Source organism: Synchiropus splendidus, chromosome 1, assembly GCF_027744825.2.
Source record: "Synchiropus splendidus isolate RoL2022-P1 chromosome 1, RoL_Sspl_1.0, whole genome shotgun sequence".
In the NCBI taxonomy this organism is placed as follows: Eukaryota; Metazoa; Chordata; class Actinopteri; order Syngnathiformes; family Callionymidae; genus Synchiropus; species Synchiropus splendidus.
The window spans coordinates 29,213,872-29,241,491 of record NC_071334.1 but is presented as its reverse complement, the minus strand read 5'-3'; the positions used below and the strand labels follow the sequence as shown (position 1 = coordinate 29,241,491).

The following is a 27,620-nucleotide window of genomic DNA, read 5'->3' as shown; positions in this document are numbered from 1 at the left end:
GACTACTAGTTTCTGCACGAAGTATGAATGGAGTGGCACAGTTCAACACCAGTTTAAGTTGTTCAATTGTAGTCAAGGTCTGTGAGCAACAATGATTTTTCAGGCATCTAAGAACATCATAACTGCACATGGGAAGCAGGATGAAAAATCCGTCCAGAATTCTGAAATGAGTGAAACGGAACACACCTATTCATACATCCATTGAAAAGAATTCCATAATTAGAAAATTAGAGGCTCACATCTCAGAAGCAGACGCTGGCAGGTGCTGCTGTGATTAGGTTTCACAGCGTAGCGTGCACAAAATATCCAACACCCTTGTGCATTGCTGTTCCAACCAACATGGCGTCTGGAGATGATTTCAGCTCTGGCTTATGGAGGATGGAAACCACTTTATTCTAAGCAGTAGAGTAGGAGAAGTAAAGGCATTGAATCTATTTTGGCAAGGAAGTGGTTGCAGTATATGTATGGATGAAAAAGAAAAGTCAGGTGGAACTTTACTTGTGACCCTTCCTCTGAGATGTAATAGGTACCTCAAAGGTTTGAAGATGACCACTGCGGTCCGCCATTGATCCAATACAGGTCGGATTAAATAGCAATGGCCTCTTCTGCGAAAGTTAGTGGACTCAAGCACAGCAAATGATGCAGAGATGGGCAGATGGGAAAAGACAGGTGTTGAAAAGGGAAGGAGTGGGATGAATGGAGAGGTTGATCTAAAGTGACACTGAGACAAGATGGCTGGGGAGGGATGTGAGGCTGTAGCAACTGTCTCCAGATATTGTTGAGAAATTTGGGATATCTAGAGAGCTGATGACCAGAGCAAGGGACAATGCAGGTATTTATGATGCTTCAGAAAATGATGTCCTTGTTGAGCATCAAAGTTGGACTGTCAAGTTTGAATGTTGGGGCTTTCTGAAATGAATACCCAAAACATGATACAGAATATTAGACGTGGCAGCATGTGCCCTCCAGGCTGAGCCTCAATTATTCAATATCTGGATGAAAATATTGAATTATGAAGAAGGGAGTCCTGTGAAAACATCATTATACGTTATAAAATTCTTCTGCGGAATCAATGAACAGCGAGTGGATCTTCCACCTGACCAAGTTGTCTTCTTTTCTTTCACCCTTCCATTTCCAGTGAGAGTTTTTCAGACTGCAGTCTTAACACTGACTGCCTTTAGTTATCGACTCATTTACTGTCAGGGTCATCAAAAATACACACATACATCTTGACAATGGATGTGACACTTGTCTCCACTTGCATGTTTTTTTGTCTTTTTTGTAGGTATTTGCTTGACAAACAGCTGTACTCTGCCATACTTACATTGCAAAATACCTGCACCTCAAAATCATGACAAAGTTCACACGAGTCCATTGAATAAATACTGCACTAGTGGGTATTTTGTGCAACAATATTCAATGCTCCTTCCTGTGTGATTATCATGCCAGTATTACTGTATATGTGAGGTGAACTCCCCCATCGAATCGCCAACCAGAGATTACAAGATAAAGCCGCTAAGGCTTTAGAATCACAGTCAACACAACAGCGAACAAGGAGGCGGCAACGTTTTTTAAATCGGGTTGTATCTGCACACAAAAGCTACAGTACCACCTTTAACTCCAGAAGCTTGAATATATCTTCATATAGCTGTTTAAGAAAAAGTATGTTTTGCTGATCTTGTGTGCATATGTTGTACAAAGCAAGCAACGTTCCTAATAGTGACACCAGGTTAAAAGGTAGCACTCGCCCACGCCATATTAACCTTGGAGGCACTTATTTTAACCTGGCTATAGTCTTGTCCTGACTCTCTGCTTATTACAACACAGTTTTGCAGGAAAAGGGGAGACAAATATTAACTTGGAAACCTAGAAAAACAATGACACAATCTTCTCCCAGTGGAGACATCCGCTCTGGCAGTTGTGAGTTTGATGTGAAAAAGCAGATTGTGCATTTAATCGCATTGTGTCAATTAATTTCACTTGAATCTGATTCAATTACATTTCCGAGACTCTTGGATTCTGCCAGTGGGGATTGGGTGACGTACCTCACCCGTAAAGAATGTTGTTTTTCAGCTCTTTTGATGTGGGACTACATCCACTTCCCCGATCACGTCAGCGCTGCCACCAAAGGAATGTAGAACCACCAGTGAACACCACAGTCCATTTAGCTTCACAGCAAATCTATAGCACTCCGGGCTGAGATGATCAATACGCTGCACACATTCAATAATATGACCTGACAGCTTTCTTGAACAGGATGATTTGAAGAGCATGGGTTTTATGTCCATGCAACTCAAAGAGTCTCTGGGTGGCTCTAGAGGCGATACACGGGTGATAAATAAAAAAAAGGCTGCAGTGCTGAAAGAGCGACTATATTCAACACGCATCTTGCTCCGAGTCACCAAACTTTTCTTTTTGTTTATGAGACTGCACAGTTCCCGAAAGTGACGGGGAATCCAGGGGCTTTACTGCAATCCTCGGTTTATTAGGATTCACCTTGTAGTAGGCAGGCAGATCTTCAATCACAAATCTGGCACTGCGGCATGGAACCAAATGCTTGTTGAGCTAATGGAGCAGAGTTTAGTCTCTAAGCATGTTTCATCTTTTCAGTCAAAGTGCAACGCTCGCCGCGGGGCCCTCGCTGCTCCGTACCTGCGGAATTCTCTCTCTGCCCTCAGGTAGCTGCCCAGAGAGATTTGGTACTCCTGCAGAAAATACATTGAAAACAAACTGGAAAAACCTGCCAGCGTTTATATGTGCGGCTTCAATCATACAGTCATAATCCATAGGCGGAGTGGTTTGGCTGCTGCTTGATTAAACATGGCACCGTGTTGTAGAAAAGAGTTATTGATCAAACGCAGAGGAAATAAGTCTGCACAGTGCCCTTTTGGAACACGGCGAGAGGAAATAGCTGTTCCACTTGGAAAAGTATACATCGTATTTGCTTCCCAAAATATTTTGTGGAACACTTGATTTCATGAGCAGGAGAGAGAAAGGCAATGGATTGAATTACTGTGGTGTCTGCACCCGGGTGGTTGTGACTGTACGAGTGGGGAGTATGTGAGCAGCTTACTGTGGACCACACCATTCGAATGTAAAAGTGAATTTACAGAGCCCAATGCCTGTTTCGGCTGAGGTTTGGTCTTCATTGTTTTCAATACTGAGGGTTCAGGTCAGGGGCCAGAGGTCATTTTAAAATCGATTTCCATGGGAGCCGTAGGAAAGGGTTCCCTCTCCACTTCCCGCTATCCTAAACATGAAAATGCATAGATTAAAATGCCTGGCATTTTAGTTTTAAGGTCCACTTCGAAAGATTTTTTTATTTAAATAGAAGCAAAATGATGCATTCATTATATGGTTAAGCTATATTCATCCACTGAAAACAACTGGACTTCATCTTGTGAAACCGGGCCTACTACGCAATGGTGCCGCTCATCGCATCAGACAGAACTGGCTGATGTCATTGTGGTCACTGTGCCTGATGTTGACGTTGGGAAAATTGACTTTTGCATCCTATTCTGACAACAAACAGCTGTTGCATGTTGACACATTAGGTTTTCAGTTGTAGCTTATTCCCCACTGAAGATGATCCAAAGTAATGTTCCACCTTCCAAAAAAAAGGAGGCTGGGATTAGGTAACATATGGGATTGCTCTCCATTCATTCTATTTAAAAGCGCTACACAGGCGCGCACCACCCCGACCTCTCACAATTCAATAGTAGCCAATACTAGTTTGGTATTTATCTGTTGACTACAGGTCAGGCTAATGAATCCATGAGTGCCAGTGAGCAGGCTCCTGCATTTGGCTCAAGACACAAGGATGCAAGGATTTAAATGTGCTGTTTTCAGCTGTGCTGTCACCATCCTGACACAATGCTGGATTGCATTGCATTAGAGTCCATGAGAAACACGGACTGATGAACTGGAGGACTTCCAAAAAACAGTGGATTAGTCAAGACACATATGCAAATAGTTATAGATTGTGCTGCCACTGCCAGCAGCCTGAGATTGTGTTTGTGTCTCTTCATCACCTCTCACTGTCCTTTGTCCTTGATGCTTGCAAATACTTCAATTCTGTCATGTAACTCCACTGTTGTTTCCCCTGCACTACAAACCTTCAAAATACAATTGACGCCTATACTGTATGGAAGAATGTGGCTACTGTCCCTTCAGGTCCTGTCTGACATTTAAATGGCCATTGATCCGGAGCTCTTTACATTGATCTGAGCCATTAGACCACAACAAATAAACACATTCCGCTGCCATTAAAACACAACAGTTCTATAATCACATTGCCAATTCTACACCTGTTAAATCAAGCAAATATTGACAACAATATGCCACGTTCATTCTCTCATAATACCAGAAAAGGTAAACAAGACTAACACATGCAGCCTTCCCAGCAGAGCTGTGATCTCTTTGTTTAAAGCTCCTCACAATGCAACACTTGACGCGCTTTGTTCTTAACCACTTGAGAAATTAGGAATCCCCAAACAAAAAGCAGTTCCACTTTCACAAAAAGAGCCTTCAGTTTTTTGTTTTTTTTATGTACTGAATTGTACTCTGTTATATCTGCTGAGGTGTATCAAAATAAAGGTAATTTTTTTTATGTATTTGATATTCAAGCAAACAAGATCAAACCCATGCAATGCTGGCGAGCTTTATAATACGCCACTCTCATGGAAATTGTTTTATTTTAGGCTTTATTTATTTGTTTGTTATTATTAACAATTATTTATTTATTATTATTTGATTTTATTATTTATTTAGTATTATTCTTTTTTTTTCTCATTTATTTTAGACTTAGCGCTTTTTCCTTGGCTAGTGATATGCCAGTAAATAACAGTTACTGTAGGCACACACTTATTATCAAACTGTGATAGGCACTTGTTGTGCAGACCACCTTGTGGAGACGTGCTCATCCACGGCTCCACCAGCCTTCCTGCAGCTTGTCCTGTCCCCTGTTCAATATTTACTTCTCTGTTTACCTCATCCCCACTGCAATGCGCAAGCTCTGTTTGCTCTTTGTTGATAGAATTCGTAAATTATGTTAAATAGCATAACAGATGTGTGGGTGGTCACTAGAAGGAGTCATTTGACAGGTATTTGGATAGTCATATAGTAATATATATGTATATACTCCTGGTTGGTGGAGTCCTCACTGACCATGGCAATAAAGTGGATTTTGATTCAGATTGTCATTGTGAAATGGTCTGAGAATTCCAATCCTACTCATGCGCATTCTCCTTTTGTCCACTGAGAGTCGCTTGATTGCCTCCAAAATATTTCATCCTGCTGCCTTGCTATTCAATAATTCAGTGAATGCGATCACCTGAATATCTTCCCATATACCTGTCAGGTCATCCAAGAACCCTGTTGGATAATAACCCGAGGTCGTATTTGGAAACCGCTGACCTTGGTCTTTCATAGGTGGATGTCGATTTCTTTCCATTGATTCATTCGACACTGACATCTTTCATTTTCCTACCTGGGATTAAAAGTGCCTATCAAAATAGACGTATACGTATCGTGTTTTCTCAACAATTTCCTTTTAAAGGTGGGATTTCTTCTACTTTTGCTCCTATACCTCTAATATTCCATCCATTTTTTTTTTTTTTTTGTCCCAAGAGATTCCTCTCCCAGCCTGCACCATCCGTCTTTCCCTCTCCCTTCTCTCCTCCCTGTGGAAGCTCTTGGAGTTCCCTCATTACAGCTGCTCTCTAATGGCTTCCCCCAACTGCATTACTCATATACAGCTGCTCGCGAGACCAGGTCAGTGCGATTTTACATATCAGCCGTGCAGAAATGCATTCCAACAGTCCTGTGTTTTCACTCTCTAATATTTCCATGAAGAGAGAAATTCTCCATCCAGGCATTTTTACCTTGAAATCGTGTTGTCTAAAGTGATTAAGACAGCCAATTTCCAGGCACACGATCCTCCCGATGCATCTCTCTGTACTGTATTTGTGTGCGTAATCTTGGCCATATGTGTACTCATTCCAGTACTGTTCATAACATCAACAGCCTCGCTGCACACCATCCACAACTATTGGGATGCAGGCCTCATTACCATAGAAACCGGATCTCAGCCAATAAGGAGACGCTGCCTTCTCAGGAGAGTAAACATTTTCTTTGTTGTCATGGAGAACTGGGCAATGTTTGCTTTCAGTCTGATAATTATACCATCTTTGGCAAGCATGCGCCCGTGTCCGCGTGTGTGTGTGAGAGATTGTGAAGTAGGGATGTGAATCCTGGGTATGAAAGGCTGAGGTGTGCAGGGGATCGTCCTGAGATTGGGTTGTCGACACGAACACACTTCAAACACCACAGTCTTCAGGTAAACCTAAGAAAAAAATGAATAAATGGGTTGGGACAGATAAACTTGAGAGTTTGAGCCGTCAACAGATAAAGTTTGAATATCCTCATGGTGTTGTGTCTGAGTGCCTTAGATTTAGGACACCCGGTCTTAGCTATTCTTCTTGCCTGTTCCACCACTGTTCAACCCATCCTTACTCCCATCGGGAAAGTGGACTTTTGGGTCCTCCACTGACGAAAAAGTCAGCCTTTACAATAAAATGTTACTCATAGGTGTTTCAATGGACTAAAAGAACATTTTCCGTCCGTCGCGTTCCAGGTGGAGCATTGCGCATGGGCGCATCATACGTGGGGTAGAGAGAGAGGCTCTTGGTGCTGGTGTGGATTGCGCATCGAAGAGTGCGAGGAGCACCACAAGCAGGGGTGCGAGAAAACGCAAGCCAGGGGCTTGTGGGGTACTGCGAATTAGTTTTTTCACTATAGACACATATTTATTTCAATGATTCTATGTTGTGTTTTATGAAGTCAAATTGTGCAGCTTGTCCCTGGTTTTAGTTGCAGCTAGTTGTGTGACCAGAAGTGATAGAAATGAATGAGGAAGTGCTTAGAACATTTGTGAATCCAAACAAATCCATCCAGCTACAAAAACAATCCAAATCTTTAGACAGATTTTTTTTTTTGCATCCTAGTAAGATTTTAGCCACCTCTGCCTTGAGCTGAAAACCAGGTGCTCTCATTGAGTCAAAAAGAGAGAAACCAGCTTTATCTTCCATTGGCAGTTGGTCAATCCTGTCTTTGAAGAATCTAACTAAACTTTTTTTGCATGTGCTTTGATTGTAGTATCAGAATAGATCCTCTTTTGGAACATCCTTCTACCGTTTCCCTAATTCCCAGTTTTGTGTTTGTTTTTTGTACGTGTTGATGCAGAATAACGGAATGACAAGCGCTCATACTATGTTCTAGAATGTCTTTATACATTTTGATTTGTGGCTGAATTGCCTTTGGCTGGAGATATCAGTCCTTGTCCTCACAATGCTTTTCAGAAGACTGGGTTCTTTTTCACAGAGAGATTTTAGTCAGCCTCTGTGTGAGGGCAGCAGAGTGTCAGCTGTGGTTTTCTGGTCCGTGGCGGTTCTGGTTTGGAGAGTACAATAAGCTTGATTGGTGTTTAATTCTTGCTTGAGGTTATTTCAGGTCGATGTTTGTTCTCATGTGGATTTCTGCTTCATGCTTGAACCTCCTGACAAAGACATCACAGCCAGACAATGAGTGTCAAAAAGGAGCTTACGCTTAAAGCTTAAATTTGCCTTTTCAGCGTTTCCCGAAATGGTGTTTGACTTCCTGTAGTTCTGTATGTTGTTCACTGTGAAATAGTGCAGATTTCAGCAACAATAAAAAAAAGGTTTGCGCCTTACAGCGCTTAATATCCACAAGGCATTCTTTGTGATTGACAAAACCTCCAGAGTCCTCCGGGTTTTTGGCCTACTCACTCACTCACCAAAACGTGAGATCAGCCTTCCTTGCCTTTTTTAAAAGTGGTTAGAGCCTATAGCTGAGGCCTGTTTGCTCAGTTTCATGGGCTTCACAGTGCCAGAGGACTGGCTTGGCTGGTCGCAAAAACCAAAAAGAGAAGACACGTGGAGTCGATGAGTCAAAAAAAAAAGAAGCAAGATCTGCTCAGTCAAGAAGGCTTAAGGTTCCTCGGGCATCTGTTGTGATGACTGTAAACGTGTGTTTATGCGTGATGCAGTGGACGCAAGCCAAAGCCAGGCTCAGATAGGGGTATACTTTAAGTACACTAAGACCCAGACAAAACGCAGAACACATCAGACATTACACCAACCTCTCTGCCTGCTTTATTATCCGTGATTTAACTGAAGGATTCTTATTACTGAAAAAGGACCATATGCCAGAAGGGCTGCATTGAAACCACATGCATTTGATTTTTGAGCCCAAATATGTCTATATTTTTCGGAATATATTTCACAGACGATTCCAGGAAGATGGATGAGATCTTGAATGGCATGCTTGGAAATACTGTGCACAGACTAAGCGTCAAGGGTTTGTATTGAGACCAAAAAAATACTTTGACATCTGGAGAATTTTAATAAACTCTTACTGACTCATACCACAGACCTCCATGTTAAAAAAAAGAATATTCACTTTTGTTGCATAATGGTTTCAATATCCTCCTTGCCACTTTTGACCTGCCAGGCCATTGTTGTCAAATATATGTATTTATTATTATTATTATTATTATTATTATATTCATATATATATAACTTTTTACTGTAGTTTAGTTAATTCATCTAAGAATTTGTGTGTTTTTTGCAGTGAGAAAAAAAGCTGTTGGAAGAAAAAGAATAAGCAGATTCCTTCACATTATATCCAAAGCGAGTGAGCATGGAAAGGGAATAAAGAGGTGACGTGATTCATAGTGCTCTGAAGAAAAACTAACCAAGAAGTTTCTATTGTAGGAATTATAATGCATAATTTCTAATCTGATTTTCAATACTGAATTTGCTTGTGTGTGTCAAGCCATGAAGTGAAGTTAGCTCCTGGAGCTGCAGGGTCATGGCTCACTGAGGGAAGGGGAGCCCATGGACAGGCTTCCTGTCCATTATTGTGCACCAGAACCTGACAACCAGTCAAACATGACCACTCAACAGTGGCATTTATTAGCATGGACACGTAACTACTGTATCTTTCTTTATAGATTATTGCTAGATGAGGAAGCCCTCTAGCTCCAGTGGGGCAAAAGAGTGTCGTAGTCAGGACCACCTAGCCTGATCACATCTGGAGGGCGGAGAATTTGTCTTCTTCGGGTCTGTTTATAGCAATGTAGCGGGTAGTAACAGCGACACTGATCCCATGGTTTCCAGTGGTACTGCTCCGTTTGGTCAGTATCTGTCAGCTTGGTGGAAATGTGCAGAAATAGGGATGAAATGAGTGCAGAACACATGCAGAAGGCTCCATCCATATCCGGATGTGCACTTAACGTTTAGATTAAATGGGCCTCTAGCCCTAGTGGAGATGAAGACCGATGACTAGCGCAAGACCAAGACAGAGACCAAATAAGTCATAAAGATTCACATTTATGCCTCACTCTTGGTCTTCGGTCTCAGGCCCTCAAAGTCTTGGCCTCTGTATGATTTGGTCTTGGCCGGGACCTGTCCTGTGTTTGGTAGTCTTGACTTCAACCCTAGGGCCAAATGCTGCATGTCCATGTCCTTTCTCTTTTTGCTCTCTTGCTCATGTGTCAAATCTTCAGGTTGCTGCAGAGTTCTTTGATGACACTTTCATCTTATGAATTAGTCAACTTTTTGAAATCCATGTATCCAACTTTCCGACAACTTTCTGACTATGCTGCTAATGGAAGTGTCGCCCACCTCCTTTTCCACACGTCCGGCAGTGTAAGAATCAGAGAGCCTTTCGTCCTGTATCATACGTCTCAATATAAGACCAGTGAAGTTGGCGCAACATTGACAGATTCCTACTTTGTACACCAAAACAAAAAAAAAACAAGCCCTTCTGCACTCAGTCATTGACCACGTTCTCATGCAGATAATAGTCGGCCTGAGGCATCAGACTGTGGTTTGCTGTGGTTTGTCCTGATTTACATGCAACGTAGAGTAAACAGAATTATTGAGTAATGTCGCTTCTGGGATGAGGGCTGGCGTCATGACCTCTACAGACATTCCACTTTAACTGTCAATATCATGCGTATTGGAAGTAGTATTGGAAGTATTAATATTAATTCAGATAAAATCATCACTTTTCTTTCAGACTGTTTTTTAGCATTTTATTAGAATGAGTAATACATGGTTAAGTCTATGCTAGCATGCTAATGAACAGAAAACTTAAGGTGATCGAGAAACGCCAACAACAAACCCTAAGGATAACTCATTTTTCTTGTTTGTGTTTCGACTCTACAGGTGAAGGAATGATTATTTGATTGGAAAATAGAGAGATCTTGTTTCATATGATTTGAATTTCCCCAGTTCCTGAAGCCAAACTGTCATGGTTTCCCCTCAGGGTATGCATGACCTCACCAGAAACAGCCGCCAGCTTCTGTTCATGATTTGGAACATTTCAAAAATCTTTTTTTTTTTGTCCTTCAGAAGGAAGGAGAACATGTTGTACTATTATCTGTCAGGTTCATCAAAGGTCTGAGTTGAGAACCAACCCTGATGAAACCAGTTTGAAGTGCCTCACCTGACAGAAGCCTGACAGACCGCCCACAGACCGAGAGAGATGGACTCTGGTAAATTTTAATGTTTGACAGTAGCTTGACGTTTTCTCAACTGTCAATGCTTGCACCAGAATCTTTACTTACAAGGCGTCCATGGTGACTTTTTCTCTGTCATTTACCAATGTTATAGCAAAAAAGCCAGATGACTAATGACCAACACAGATTGTGTTACCAAACTGTAAATAGATATTAATGTACATTTTTAGTAGAATCCAGTGCTATGAACTAAATAACATTACTCTTCTGACTTTTTGTGTTCCCTTTTCCGCGATGTACAATGAATGGCTTAAGAGTAATCAATACTAGTTTAAAAGGACACAAAGCTGATATAAAGGAACGACACTAAGCTGCTGAGTTTTGGGCCAGTTACAAGCGAACAAGAGTTTTCTTGTTGAGAGAGATTTACTGCAGTCTGGATAAGAAAACAGAAATGTGAGCGGAAGCGTTTGATATAACTGACAGAAGGAAGCAGAACTGGAGTCAAATAAAAGCGAGATTTGTGGGATATATTTGTTTTGCTTCAGTCAAGGCATCAATGTTGTTGTGAGGGAAGAGTGGGAGAGTTACACTTGACGGCTTAAATTGTCTTGTTTTTTTTTTTTTATTCCCATGCAACCGGTCACGTAAGAGAGGTTTTGTGAGTCACAGGTAGCTCTGCTCTTGTATATTTACTGGGCCAGTAGAACTACTTGCTTTTTATGTGTGCATTGTATTGAATTGATTTCTTCTTATTGTTGTTGTTGTATTATTCATTGATTGTAGATGTTATAGATGTCTGCTCAAAGTTAGCTCCCAGATTTTTGCAAGTTATTTCAGTTACGCTCTCAATTTTTGACAGTAGGCAGGCAACTTTAATTTCCTAAATAAACTGAGTCACAAAAAAATAAATAAAACAAATTGTCAATTGTAAATAATTAGTGACTGCTGGGTTGGTGAACATGTTTTGGATTTATTTCAAGAGAAATGCAATACATTTTCTTGCATAAACAGTTTCTCTATCTTTCTCCTTTCATGCTGCTGTATATAGTGCAACGTTTGCGTTAGCAAAGAAATATTGCCTCTGAAAAGCAGTGGGAATTTGTAAACACAATCTCAAACCACAGACGAGTGAGGCCAGATGAAACGGATGTTGTCTATCAAAACTGCTCAGTGTGTTCTGATGATTTATGCTGCACCTTCAATTAACCCACACACTGACAGAATCTATTGATGTTATTTGAGCGTCTCTGCCGCAACAATTTGTCTGGTATTTATTTTCCCCCACTCCCTCTGTTTTGGTCCAATGTAGGCGTTAATTCCTTCAGTCAAAGACATCCATCAAGGTAAATTAAGGAATAAATAATTGATGTATGGAAGGATGGCTGCACCACACACAGGGCACAATGGATTTGCAGAACATACAGTGCAGTATTAAGGCGCAAGGAGCAGATGTTACAGGAGAACCAGCTCAGTTGTGCCTCCTTTTGAGACCAGGGTGGTTTGCTAATTTCAGCACTTGTAGGTGCTGATTCACTCCATGTTGAAGCTTTAATTGACCATCTCAAGTCCAGCAACATCCCCTGCATCTTGGAATATGTTGAGCTGGAGCTAGTGATGCCATGGATCACGGATCAACCCTGATCCCAACGGTTCAGACCGTATGTGATCCGTGGATTGCTTAACATTTATGAAAAAGAAAAAAATAGGTGCTTGTGTGTGTACTACCGGCCCTCATTCCACTACCGCGATTACAAGTGAAGCCTTGACTACCGGAGGAGCATGAAAAATCACATGTATGGGAGCGTTTCGGTTTTCCTGTTCAGTATATTGACGGAAGGAGGTTGGTGCACAAAACTGTTGCGGTATGCAAACTGGACATACATTGAGCATGACCCCCATTGGGGTGATTCTGCTTGGACTGATGGGCAGTGTCAGTTACGGGAGCGAAAGCGTAAGCAACACAGCAGCCGCCTATTACGGCTTTTAAGCAGCTATTACCCACAGAATCTGAGCAGGCTCAAGCCATGACACAAGCTATCGGCGTATGTATTGCTTCATACATGCAGCCATTGTGTAAAACAAGGCGTTCAAACTCTTGCTGAAAGTGCAGCTTTGCTTGATTTATTTTCTTTTAATGATGAAGACATAGGTTTGTGTTAGTTTATCTATCTGTATCTGTTTGTAGGAAGACAATATGCCTTATATTGCACCACTTGCTGGAGCTTTCGTGTAAACTGGCAACACCACAGCTTCGCCAGACTAATCCTAAGACTTATTCTATATAGAATTGCATAATATTACAAGAGTACATTTTCTTATCTTCAAACTCTGGTTCTTGGATTTAAAAATGCAATTCAACCCCCCACATACTCAACTGAACACGGTCTTTCCCACAGCATATGGGAACAAGATAAGATCGCTGTGTGTGCACCAAATGAACAGCGGCAGTTAAGGTGCCACTTCACTTTGTGTTAAACAAGTCTTAACTGTTTGTGGAGCGGCCACAGACTATACAGGGAAACCCTTTTTTTTATCAGAGGCAGCATGTCACTGTGTGCCTGGGAACAGGAAGATTTCATGCTTGCTGCTTCAACTCTGTGACCTGCGACATAAGCGGCTGAAGATGAAAGACGCAGTCCAGCACCTCGTGTTACTTCAAATTTTGGCGTGTTCAGGCATGTTTGCATGCTTAGGTATTTATTTAATGCACCAACTTTAAACCCTGATTGCTAATAAGTAAATATTTCTAGTCATGAATGCACACCGTATCTTTCGTGAGTAGATTACAGTAGCGTGCCTCCATCTACTTTCATACTGTTAATGGTGTTCTGGTGCCAGATGAGCTGCTCTGATAAAGCCTGCTTCCGATAAGCATGCTGATTCTGGCACTGTGTTGCATTTTTTCATATTGGGTTTGTTCCTTCATTTTTTTTTCCAACAGCTTTTTTTTTATCTGCATTGGGAGTTGACCTCTGTTTAACCTGCAAGGGTTTTTTTTTTCAGGTGTGCTCCATCCAATTTATTTGCTGTGGTATTTAAATGGATTTCTGCAGACGGTCAGTTATGGAGTTCTGCATGAATTGTATTGTTGTGTGTATTTCTCAGTAACTATGCTGAATGAAGGCTGGAAGAGAGTTCTCTGAATGAAACCCACAGCACCAATCCCTGTGAATGAGAAAGGGAGAGCGAGATTAAGACAGATGATGAATAATTTGTTAGTGTTAAAGGGAAACATTCATTGACGTTTGCCCTTGCGTTTACCTCTTCTCTGACATTCTGTTGTATTTAATATTGGTGGAAGCTAATGTGCTCTGAACCTGTGGCTAATACTATCAGTGGAATCCCAGTGGTTCATTACGTTAAGGTAAATATTTTTAGTTACATAAAACAAAGATTAATGCAGAACTGACAAACTTTTTTTTTTTTTACAATAATTTACTGCAGCAACTTAACATGAAAAAAGGTTGTTTGAAACATCCCCTTAGTATGCTCTCACTTTCATTGTAGGAGTACTCTCCACAAAATCTCCACCCTCTTCCAATTGATCCGGACACTTCATGTCACCTCTTTTTCGTGACGTTTTTATCCACAATGCAGCTTCATCACCTGTTCAGGGTTGGTTCAAGGATGGCAGTTTCCAATGGCATATGCAAATCAGGTCACTTTTGTTTCAGTTCCCCTGGAGCACAGGCTTCACCCACTGAGGTTTTCTTTGTTACTTGACTCAGTGATTGCCTTTGGTTGCGGTGGATCAGTCACTCACCTTAATATGAACCTGAGGGATGATGTGACACTGCTTAGAAGTCAGGTCTATCAAAGTCCTCCTATCAAAGCAAACAACACCAGCACGAGCAGAAGTGAGATACATACACACATAATTGGAAATGGATTTTTGATATAGAAATGTGGTGTTTTGCACACACGAGAACCCAACAAAAATCACAGCCAAACCAAGGGAAATGAAAAGCTAGTTAAAAATAATAGGACACTACTGACCTTTGACCACTAGTCCCAACTAGTCCAAACAATGTCACCAGACACTCAGAGAGGAAAATAAATACATTATTAGATTAAACTGCCTTTATACTTCCCACAATTGAGAAATTTTGGTTGTTATGCTATAATAGTAATCATAAAAGATAAAAATAATAACAACAACAATACTACTACTACGACGACGACGACTACTACTACCACTACTACTACTACTAATAATAATAATAATAATAATAATTATTATTATTATTATAATAATTGAAATGAATGAAAGACTATGGAGATTACATTATAAGTGCAATAAATAGAACAAAATAACCAAAATTCAATGTAAACACTGGAACTGTTACCTCTTAAAGGCATTACATTTCAGTCACAAACATTTGGACTCAGAGTTGTAATACCGCCAGTCCTGAAACAAACAGTCCACTATGATGTGACCGTATTACTGATGATTCACATCCAGTCATAATACAGAATTCATGAAGGTTAAAGGGGCTAAGATATGTTTTTCCATCTTTGGCGCCTCCACAAAATGCTGAGTTTTGACAAAGCCTACCATTATTATGAAATTAGAAATGATGTCACGAAAACTCTTACATGTAGCCCCCCAGTTAGTGCAGAAGTTTCTTTGTTGTGTTGCTGCAAGTCTGGATGATACTGTGTGTACACTGTTTAAACTGATCGTGGAAGAACGCAAATGCATTTTGTGTTCTGGCAACATGGACACTGCTGAAAAACCACATGTCCATATCTGTCAGCGACAGTGTCAGAGTCCCGTGTGAACATGCCATTTCCGACTTGTTGCACTGTGTGTGACCTCTTGTTAACATATATGATGTTGTGTTCATTTCATTACTGTGTGTTGGATGTCAGACATCAGCGTGTTGATAGTCTTCAGTCTTTCAAAAGGCATCAGTTTTTAAAATGAGAGTTGTGAATGAGGGTTAAAGAAATCATCAGCATCTAGATGCGAAGATAATCATCCTCTCCATATAATCTTGCCGCTGAAGACAGCTAAATGCCTAATGCTGATAATATTATTACCATCCTTTCACATCTTCTCTCCTCACACAGTTCTTCTCCGTCAGCTCTGGGGTGTGAACTGTTATGCAGTGTGTCGAGGACAACCATTACACTGATTTGCAGAGATTTTCCCACTTTCGCATCCAAGCGGCAGTTTGGGCTTTTGCAGGGCTGCTTATTTGACAGTCTGAAATCTGCATAAAAGGGGGTATTTTTTTCTTTTCGCCAGAATTGTTATACTTCATTAAACTCCACAACAAACACTTGTGTCTTATAGATTCCTGCACAGAACAAGGGTTGGTGACTGCAGGGGAAAGGGGTGCATTTCTTCATATGTCACAAGATAGAAAAAAACAATGCCACCTTTTCTTCTCGCTGCTGGCCCTTCCTATTATTTTCTACAACAATTTTCCAAGATATATACATAGTCAGATGGTTCACTTGCCACCCTCGGCTGCACCTGCTGATTTATTATTATTACTTATTTCTTTTAGGCACACAAAGTAAAATTCCCACACAATAAAGTGTGTGGCCTAATGCTGAGGGAACAAGTGCAAGTGGATCTGAAGCCTTGTTCAAAGTTTGGCTCTGCAGCAACTCTGCCCCTCTGCCTCAGTTACAGCAACAGAGATGTGACTTCAGAATAGTTCCCAATGAAAGCCTGCGTTGCTTAGCAACTCACGGACCGCAGTGGCAAGATACAGGGGTGTTTCCTGGCTGATGAGAGACGTGTCTGTATCGTGAGAGTAAGACGGCAACTACTTCTGCAATGATCCAGTTTCCCTACCTTCCTTGTGGTGCATGTCATGAGTTACAGCTTTTATGAGTACGGAAGTACACAATCCACTAGTGTTAATATTGTCATATTTTTGTAATTGCAATGAGAAAGCATGGGCAACCAACAAGGGTCAACTTAATAAAACATATATTAATAAACAATGCAGTGACAGTGCAACCTATTTAAATATTATAATTATTCATTGAAAAAATGGTACCCAATGGCTAAAAGAGGGTAACATTGACCGTGGAACAAATAAAGATGCTGAAACAACACGTCACCAGTATAAGACCAGTATGTCTTTCATGAGGGCCAAAAGAAAGTGGTTTGAAGAGTAGTTGACTTTGAGCAGTGATGTCAGGAGGTAGCACACCATCATACAGATGGACGAGTGGACACTGTGGATTGTCCCCTCCCACTGGCTGTGGTACTACCGCACCATCCAGGGGAAAGCTAGTCTAATCCCACTGCTTTTGTAGCTTAATTATCGTGAATGCACCCCAATGCAAAGTGATTCAATGGCTTGCAGAGGGCTAGAGAGTCTGCGAAAAGCTCAAAGCACAGCGGCACGTGTCCTCTGTCTCCCTAAAAAACAAGATCAGAGCCAAGTCGTATCATTTGCCCAGAAATCGCGCTCAAAGAAGAAGAAATTTGGCAAAAATCGAAAAGTTAAAGTGAGCAATTAAGCAAGTTTTAGTGGAGCAGGGGAGGGGTACAAAGTTCTGTTTCTAAACTGCGATTGTGGCCAAACCGTGGGGCGCAGAAACATGAAAATCACCAGTTTTGTAGTCACAGTTACTTGTTTCTTACTCGCCATCCTGGCCAAACTGTAGACACATGACAATCTGGTCAGTTCGAGATAAAAACCTCAGGATTCTCACGGTGTGGTCGCTTACTATCTGCCACAGTTTCCGCGATATGGCCGTTTGTTCGGAGAATATGAAATTCGGCCGTCTGAAGCAGAATGAGTCGGCAGCACGTGAGGTGACTGGGCTGTAAAGAGTGCAGTCACACAGCCATATCTCGGCCATCGTTTGAGGTGGAGACACCGTTCAAAGCTTCAACTATAACTGCAGGCTTCCACTGACAGCATGTGCATTCACGAGCTGTTTATTCATAAACAGCAGCGTCTAGTTTGAAGATACCTTTACCCATTCATTCCAGAAATATCATACTCGATTTAAACTGTAATAAAATATACCTCTTTACGGCCAACTGACATGTGAAATGTGAACTCACGTTTGCACTGTGGCTTGAGGGAAGAGTTAAAGGTTGTTTTGGGTTTATTCTTTGAAAATGTTGCCGGTTAATTTGATTTGAGGTCAAGTCTTTAGTGAGAATGTTTTTACATCTCTTAATGTCATTTTCACTCTTTGACAAGTAATTTTCTGTCCTATTTACTTTCACAAAGGCCTTTCATTTCAGCGCCGGTCTGTTTTGTATCCCACCCTTGCATGGCTCATGCTGATACACGCAACAATATGTCGCTATTCCCCTCCACCAAATAACTCTCCGGCTCCTGATAAGCTCTGTCAGCAGCTCTACCACCAGGATTTTCCCAACACCAGTTAACAGACTTGGCTTTAATATGCCGGCTTTATTTGTACACTGATTTCTTGCATCAATTAAACCAGCTGACAATATTATTGTGGGCACACAATGCCGACAGACACATCTTTATCACGCATGGCACATAGCTGAGACGGAAAAGAGCAGCAGCCCCACTTTAATTTCTCATGAACATCCGGCCTCTTTCTCGTGTTTCCTTTCCTTGTTGAGGAGAGTGTCAGCATTCTGGAGCTCTGGAAAAGAGCTTGAGTAAGAGAATATTCCTCGGAAAGGGAAAGGAGAGTGGAAACAAAGCCAGCAGAAATGTGAAGGAAAAAAATAGATGAACGTGTGCTGAAAGGAAGGATTGATGGGCAGTCTGGAGACGAATCTTCCTCCGCCCGTCTTGAAAGCAATGTTTTGGCTTATAATGTTTTCCGGCCTAGAAGACAAGAGGTGCTGCTCTGGAGAGGAAATAAAATGTGAGGGCTTCATGATTTTTGCTTGATTTACTTTCAGAGCGTTTCTGTTTTTATGTACCAATATTTTGAGAAGTGTCTAACATGTCAACATTTTCTTCAAACCATAAACATGCTTCCATCTAGGTTTCGAAAAGCTGAGCCACATAGAAAGTTGGCTTTTAATGGCATCACTAAGTTAAGCCAATTATATACAACGTGTCTCTGGTGTCATGTGCTGGTGTGTTCTATTTCACTCAATCTTGGTGTGATGAAAACCAAAAAGGATTCTGTTGGGACGGTACAACGGACTTGTTAGCCTGATTGAAATGTAGTAGACATTTGCTGCTACTAGTCCGTGACAAAAATAAAATCTGTTTTTCCCACACGCACAAAAACAATAAATCAACTTGTGTGCGAAGTCAAGGAGAGCAGAGACGGACGTGGAATAACTTCCTGGATGAATTGCTCCAAACAAGGAAAAAAAAAACAAAACACATTCGCAAAGTCTGGTCTGAATTGATTATCGGAGTGCGTGCGCTGCACTTTCATTGTTGAGGATTTGTAGCCCTCATTAAAATAGCTGTGTTCCTCCAAACTTTTATGAATGTCTTCTTTCATCTTCAAAATAAAATGTGTGTCGTCAGTTACTTTATTTTGGCCTTGTTGTGCCTTGGTTTTGGATCATTTCCGTGCAGATCGAGTGAGAATCAGCAGTGTAATGAAGGATGGCAAGGGAGGACATGAGGTTGGCCGCTCGCCCTTCCTTCATTAGGCAGGAACAAAGGTGCATAAATACACACGTGTGGAAGAACAAAGGCTCAACTAAAGAAAGCGCTATGATTGTTATTATTGTTTTTTTTTATTTATTAGACAGTGCTGGTGAAACGCCATAGCTGTGTGCATGTATGTGACTTTTCGTCAGCATCTTGACGGAGCACATCTCTGTGTGTTTCTGCTCTAATTGAATCTGTCCCTGTGGGCGTCACTGCTTGTTTATATGCTGACACCATGAAGGTATACGTGTGTGTGTGTGTGAGAGTACTTCTGCTTGTGTGGGTTGTCAGTCTTTATTCGTGTGTTCACTCCGGAGGCAGAACAATGCGAACTCTATCTCTGTATTGTTTAATTATAGCGGGCCAGCTGGAGAGAGACAAGAATGTGAGCAAGGGAGGAAGCGTTATTGATTAAATTAGTCAGATTATACATATTTAATATTTTGCTATGTCTCTATCCAACGCTGACTGAGCTTCTTGTTTTTGTCTGCCGGCCTGGATGTGGGCTTTTTCCATCATTCAGCTTTATTTTCCGTTCAACACAACAACAACCTTAAAGTTAAAGCTCAGGATGCACTGTGCTGACTCCAAAAGTGGCCAGTGATCATTTTGTTTTCAATTCACTTCTATCTTTGGTACAAATTTGCAGGATTCCAACCTAAACTAGAGATGGTTTCTAAGTTGAGAATGCAAAGTGTCAGAATGATTTAATTCTGCTTTCTGCATAACACTACAACTCACCCTCTGAGGATAAATATAGCAAAGATTGAGAGTTTTATTGTTGTTCATTGTCATTAATAGAGTTTAAATAGGTCCATGGCATAGTTCTGTTATGAGTCAAGATATGGAGTGGGACCCAAGTGCAGTGATGAGAAACTTGCAGGAGGCAAGAAGTGCAGCAAGGTACAATATTTAATCATTAACAACAATAAAACCAGAACAGAAAGCGTCACCGAACCGGAAGAAACAAAGTGAAGTCTAAATGTCCAAAGTTAGAGTGTCATCAAACCAGGAGAAGTCCACAGGTACGAATAAGAGTCCAAACAGAAAGCGTCGCCAAACAAATAAAAGCGGATCATGACAAGTTCTTGCTTGTCCTCAATGAGCGTAGTCCGACTGAGGCGATAGCTTGACTAGCTGCCGAGTCAGGTTGCGCCATGTTCTCCCAGTTTCCATACAGAGCGGTGAAAATGGAGCTATGAGCAGTTCACCTCTGTGACGAGGGGTGGCGCTGTGAGCTCTTCAGTCCTTCCAGTTCCTATGGGAAGTGAGCAGCTGTTTCAGCCTGTTATGTTGAACTCTGTGGTCAGCGATCGTGCCGACTGCGTAACTAGCATCATAGTTACATAGTTAAACTAGTTTAACTATGGAGGTCCAGGATCAGCGTGTCGGAGTGATAGTTCAACGGCGCCACTAACATGCTAACTTGGAGGTAATGCCGTCTCCTTAAACCAACAACTCTTCTACGTGTCCAATACACGCTGCCGCACATCACCCAGTCTGGTCATTTGTGAGCTACTGGACTACATGCAGCATTATCCAGGTCGAGTCGTCCGACTTTCTCTCCAGTCGTCGGACTAAGCTGTTTACATGCATTTTAAACTTAGCCGCACTAACACAATAATTTTGTTTTTAGAACCACATACTTCAGAGATCACAGTCTAAGAGATGTGATATTTTCAAATGGAAACTCCTTATCCTCTTTGAGGAATTTGGGCTAGTGGAGGGTCAGGAGAAGAGTATTACCACCTCGAATGAAGATAGCCAGTGCTGATCAGGACCCCCCTCGAAGCTCATTGCTTTAATTATACATTCTCAGAACTGAATTGCGAGGTTCAGCCGTTGCTTCCGCTGAGTGTCAACAACAGCGTGAAACTTTCCGCAGCATCACACTTAAAGTGTATCCAAGTTTTTTTTTTTTTTTTTTAGTTTCCTGTTTAATGATCCCACTTTTCATACTGACTGATCTTTTTAATTACTTCCCTTTGGACTCACAAGCGCGTCTGTGCCTCCTCCAGTGTGTGACATAAGCCTGCTTCTGGATGCAGCCATCATTAGCCATGTCATTTATCTGAGATTCCTCGTGGTCCTCTTCTCCAATTCCCTTCAGCTTACATCTATTATTCAAAACCCTTATTCAGTACTGTATGACAGCCACTGTGGTGGATCAGATTGTTGTCCTGTGTCTCTGCAAACCACAGCTTTTTTTTTTTTTTTTCTCCTGTCGAAAGTGTCAGCTGCTCATAATTCATGTGTAAGGACAAAGCGTCAGTCCAATCCAGGCAGGTGAATTTACAATTCATAGTAAAAAATAAATAAATAAATAAGAACAAAGTGTCTATATATATGTTGGTATCATAGATGCTAGAATAAAGACAAGTGTGGCAATAGAAAGAAGATAAATATCTAAAAGATTCTCTAATTATTCTTGAACTTAACAGCAATAACACAAATGTAAATAACATTACAGGGTGACAGAAAAAATTACATATAGTAAGCATTATTTATTTATTTTATGTTTAGCTGCTTTCCTTCAGACAGAAGTGATACAAAAAAAGCAATAATAATCATTCAACTTGGAATAACATAAAATTACAAAAACTCTTCCTTAAGTTTTGTTTTGGTTGGTGTCTATTTTTTTCCTCTTTGAGGATAAATTCTGATATTTTTAATATAATTCCTGGAAAACTGCTGTGGCATACATATTGGACCCCACCATGATTCAGTCCTCTTCCCTGATGCAACCCCTTTTATTTTGCCCTGACATTCCTGACCATCCCTGCCTCCTGTCAAACCAAGAGCAATTTAATGTTGCAGCTGCTGAACTTTACAATAACTTACTGCTTCATGAATACAGTGATATTGTACGACTTGACTGACAGGTAGGGAAGGTAACAACTGGGCAAATCTGTTACTGTCCTTTGTTGGCTTATTCGCTGATTCCTCACTGACCCAGCTGCACAGTGGGTCAGAAGTATGAATGTGCAACTGGTAGTTAATGCAATAAAACAGTGACAGCTCATTTGTCCTCACAGCTTGCGTGAGCACAGTTTCCTTTTTCAAATCGCCCATTTAACACGCGTACACACATGCTTGGATGACAAACGGCCTCTGCTGTCTAACATGGTTAACCAGACTTGATTCAGGGCGCTGAAGGAGCCAGCTGCAGTGATCTATAATGCAGATCTGTGTGTTTATGTGATTTTTCAGTCTTCATTTTTTGTGTCTTTGTCACATGCTGGTACTTTATCGCAGATTGGGCCCTTATAATTCAGGCTGGCGTTTTGCCTGAGCTCAATAGTAAACCACTGTTCGACCTGTGGACAATAAAATGAGCCATGCATCAAGTTTTCTGCGCTCTCGCTTCCATCCTTAAATCAGTCATCCTGCAGTGTTTGTGCTTGGTTCCTTGTGTCTTTTCTGCTTTACAGATGAGCCATTGGGCCAAAATATCTACCTTAAATTACATTTCTTGATAGAGTCATAGAATTCCTTCAATTGATAAATGGAAGCGAAACAAACTACGGAGGTGATTAAACTCATGCATTTGGCCTTACTGGCCAATTAATTCCATATTTTTGATATTAAAAGGAAATACAAGGTGCATAGAGGTGATTTCTATATAATTTTTGAGGATAATTTTGGGGTCAGTGGCTTGGTGAAACCAAATTTCCACGACCAGAGAGACATCAGGTCATTCACCTGGTTGGCTCTTTGCAGTCCACAAGACGCTATGGAGTTATATGTTATAGAATGGACTAATCTACTTTTATTGAAGCTATTATTTTACATCAAAGCGTTTATGAGGAGATGAGTATTCTTCAAGGTAATAACTGATATTTAACCTAACTATTTAAGGCTGAATAATATTTTGGGGGGGGGGATTTGAATTGTCTAACCAGTACCTCTATAAAACATTCCAGTCAAATGCTCTGCAAAGAGATTCCAGTTCAGCAGGATGCAAGCTCAGCAGCTACAGGTGCGATTGGGAGTCCTGCCTGACTCATTTTCGCTTTCAAAGCGATGATTAATTAGAAGAGCGGTTCATAGATATGCAGTGCTGTGTTGATGTTTCCATATTGGTGTGATACAATGAGGTCAGCGGCCAAAGTTTCGCCAGCAAATCTGATGATGCTGCACAAACCTGCCTGTCATTTTCCTTAACTGACTCTTCCACGTGGTTCGAGCGAGCGTCCATGCTGGTGATCCTGCTGAACTGCGTGACGCTGGGAATGTTTCATCCCTGTGAGGACATCGACTGCGACTCGGACAGGTGCAAGATCCTGCAGGTAAGACCATTTAAATGTATTTGAGTTGCTGTCAACTGTCTTAAAGACGAATGTAACACTGGCTTCCAAGGTTATTCATTATTGCCGCTGCTGGGGTAAAAAAAAAGTACTTCCTTTTCCAAGTTACTCACTGCTTAAAGTAATGAGTTACACTACTAGTTACTACCATCAGAAACATCCACACCTTTTGCCATGATGCAATAAAAAAGAAATTTCCTGTTTCTACCCAACCCCATTTTTAAAGAGAGGCGATGGCCATTTTATGCTTGTTTGCAGCGTTTCTGCCTTGAGCAAAGTTTGCGCTTCACCATTGAGTCATTTTCCTTTTTCCCCACAAATTCAAACTTAATGTGTCTCAGCTGACAACAGCACAAGTTAGGAGGTGTTGTGTAGGCTGTAACTGCAATGTGACTATTGACGTTATGGTGATGTGTTACACTACTGCTGGTCTGACAAATGTAATCTGATAACAGTAATGTGTTGCTTTGAAAGGCATTGCTCTTTTTTTTTTCTTTAATGATTCTGGACAAAATGACTTTGAAATTTAAAAAAGATGGGAGCTATACCTGTTTCAATGGCATCAGTGTGTGGTACTTGGCTGCAGCCGTCACCGATCGTAACAAGGGTCTTTTTGCAGTGAAAGTGATCAGCTGCCTTCTTCGATTCCTCCATGACCTACAGGTCTGCAGGATATTGATGCTAGCAGGTAGCATTACCGCCGGCTCTTTTCACTCAGGACATATCAGGTTTGACCCGCTGAACACCTTTGTCCCCAACACTGTCCACCCCATGAATATATGCCTGCGCCACCACTGACAACTGTACTCGTCCTCTTGCCTCACACTTGCTGAGATATTATCTCTAATGGAAGTCAAACCTGACAGCTGTGAAACGTTAAAAAAAAAAAAAAATCCTCAACCAACATTAGGGATGCATTATTGTCAGTACATGCACCCTCCTACTGGATCTACTAGTTTTAGTTTTGTACAACTGCATGGACGACTTGATAATAACTCATTCTCTGGTTTACATTCATATTCCACACAGTGGATTCCAAGATTTGACTTTGCTTTTGCACTTGAGGAAGGTGGCATTTTTTAAAGTTTCAAATTTCTCTGAAGGCATTTCTTTGGGTTCAATGACTTGTTGCTCTAGGCAGGAAGATGTAGTGTTGTCTAGGAATCAGTGACATGACAGGGATTCCATTGAAAGACCGACATGCTGTACAGCGGCTGAACAGAATCACGTAGTTCTTATACGCTACGTGTATTTCAGTAAACTTGATCCATTAGCTGAGGCACTTCATGGAGACGTCCATTCGCTGCTTAATGCTGATGTCTGTGTAAATAAAAATATGATATGTGGTTTCACTGTATAGAAATAATTATCATTATGAAAACAATGTATTTATTTGATCGATTAAGCTAGATATTAATTTCCATATATTATGCTTCAATGATGATTCAATTTTTTCAATGATTAATTACAAAAAAAATTACTTGTTTTGTTTTACATTTATTTCTTTCATCATGTTTTATTTCTTCTCCACTCTCCATTCATTCATTGCGCCTTTATTTATTTATTTAGTTTTTTTTGGATCATTTTCATAAAGGAGCTGTAAATCATGGTGTAAGACGATATTTACTTTTTCCTCATTAAAGGCACGGTGCTTGGCTGCCACATGCGATGTTCACTGAGCGCTACATAGACTTATTAGCATCAGAGCTAATGAGGGGACTCAGCCGTGGCTAAATGAGCTCTGGTCTCCTGACACAGCTAATGGCGACGGTAATGATCACAGGCTTCGGTGGTGCTGAAGGTCACTGTTCCTCTTCATGTGTCAGCATCTGAACGGCTGACCCGAGGAGACTACCGTCTGATTTCAATTTTAGCTGAGATCTGAGGCACCTCAGATGTTTAGCTGAGGCTAAACACACACACACACACACACACACACACACACACACATATATATATATATATATATATATATATATATATATATCTCATGTCTATATATATATAAACATGATGTCCCACTCAACCTCGGCTTCCCTGCCAAACACTAAGTTACAGAAAAATGCATGGTGAGAAGTAGCAGATGGCGGGCAAAACTAAATTGAGAGTTGGCAGGAAAAGTCAACGTACATTTGGGTTTGTCGCTGCTGTGGAATGTCTGACATGATTGGGCTACTGAGGAAGCGTTTTAACCTGAGTGGAAAACCCAGCTACAGATTTTCTTGTGTTTGTTGTGGTGCGTAGAGACTTTTTCACTACTTATGTGAAGGTCGGGGATTGACCTGAGGGTTTCGCACAATATTATATCTCTCACTTCCTGTGATGAATGTGTCTTCACCAAATGTCAGAATACGGTTGAGCTGGCCTTTTGTCCTGGGCGCATGAGGCTCCCACCGCTGTCATCAACATGTATAGCATAGTGTCAGCTTCCTGTCTGGGGGTGCAAGTGATGAAAACATCTGACCCCTGAGATAATAGCATCCAATTTTGTAAGAAAACATTAGCATACATAGTGGCTGTGCACGATTCCTCAGAGGGGACAGGTCAGGATGTGCTTTCACATTGTTGATACCCGTTTCACAGAATGCAACCTGTATGTCATGCTGGTTTGGCTGAAGCAGATTGTAAAATTGGTGTTTAGGAAAACCCTTATTCACTTGATGCACCTGCACCTGTATGGATGGCTAGATATATGAAATGAATATGAGAAGAAGGTGATTGCTCTTGGCAACTATGGAAGTTGTTATTGCTTGTTCCTTTGCCAGGCTTACTCGACCTATAAAACCTTTTATTCCATGTTATTAATATCCACCTGAGACACGACGATACAGAGAGCTTGACGAAAACAATTGCTCGATTAAGCCATCACGTCCGAGTCTGTGTCATCTTCTCCTGGTTTACATGCAGTACAGTGAAAATTTAGTATTTCACCTCAAGGGGTGGCGCTGTCCTTCCATCCTTGCCATGTCAGACTGTGTTATTGAACTCTGTAGTCAGCGATCGTGCTGAGTAATTAACTAGTTTTACTTCAGAGGTCCAGAATTAGCAGATCAGAACGATGGTTCAACGCCGTGACTGTCATGGAGCTGTCATCATCGTCCAACATGTTTCCTTTGGCAGGGAATAAACTTGCATGTTTCTGAGTAAAATGAAATATTCTTGTTGTCTTTGTATGACAAGAATGATAGATGTGTGCTGTCTGAAGTGCGGAGTCGCGCTGAGCCGGTGTGAGACTTGACTAACTCAGCAAGGATGCTAACAGTTAACAGCTAACAGTTGCTAACGTGGAGGAAACGCCATCTCCTTAAACCGCCGAATCGGGGCTTTGTGTGAGAACTAAGGATCAAAACATGAGTAAAGGAAATTGAGGATAAATCGACACATCTGCGGATCATTCTTATCGTGAGTAACAAGACACAGCTGATATCAGGTTTGTCATGTGTTCACTGCAGATATCGGCTAAGACCGAGAAACACACTGCATCCAGTTACACACACGATGAGGAGTTTGTTTACTTCCGCTGCGTAGCTTAACTCGGTTACATGCTAACTTAGCGATGCTATTAACCGCATTACTCTGGTCGTCTAGTGCGACTTTGTCTCTAGTAGTCGCTTTAAGTCTGGTGGTCATACACGTAGAATCCTTGTTTGTGGTCTAAGAGGAAGCACGTCAACGGCCAAGCGAACCTGTCGTCCCATTTTGTTTTGTTCCCATTTTGTTCTTTCTGAACCAGTAAAGATGGCTTGGGTAACTTTTCTACTGACCTCACATGCTTCAGTTTATGACCACTGTATGTGATGTGAGGTCATGAACGAACCGCCACCAGAAACGGATCTGACAGAGATGGTTCTTGATTGAGGACAGGAAAACATTAAATCTAATCTAATGTCACTGAAGCAGATGTTTGTCAGTCAAATAAATATTCTTCGTTTATCAATTGATAGTCTGTGAAATCAGTGCTGCAGATGGTTGAGGAGTCAATAACAGCCTAACTTTATTAAGGAAATGAAATCAGTCCCTCCCCATTGAAGCAGATGTTTATCTGTCAACTGTTCGATAAAAGTCTTTCTGCAACAAATGTTGCTGATGTGGCCAAGAGCCTCACTGTTAAGGTGCGTGTCGTTGTGCTGTTTTGCTCTCAGTTTGTTTTTGCAATATCTGGAAGCACTTGTCATGTCATTTCCA

At 41.2% G+C, this 27,620-nt stretch overlaps 1 protein-coding gene across 13 annotated transcripts in view; it reads left to right on the top strand.

The window, feature by feature from the left end:
• Window positions 1-27,620, top strand: part of cacna1g (calcium channel, voltage-dependent, T type, alpha 1G subunit) — a 183,307-nt gene that overhangs the window by 45,277 nt on the left and 110,410 nt on the right. For all 13 annotated transcript variants that reach the window (XM_053854153.1, XM_053854164.1, XM_053854157.1 and 10 more), the window contains exon 3: window positions 23,306-23,417. In XM_053854153.1, coding sequence (XP_053710128.1) covers window positions 23,306-23,417 — 112 coding nt within the window. The remainder of the gene's footprint in view (window positions 1-23,305; window positions 23,418-27,620) is intronic.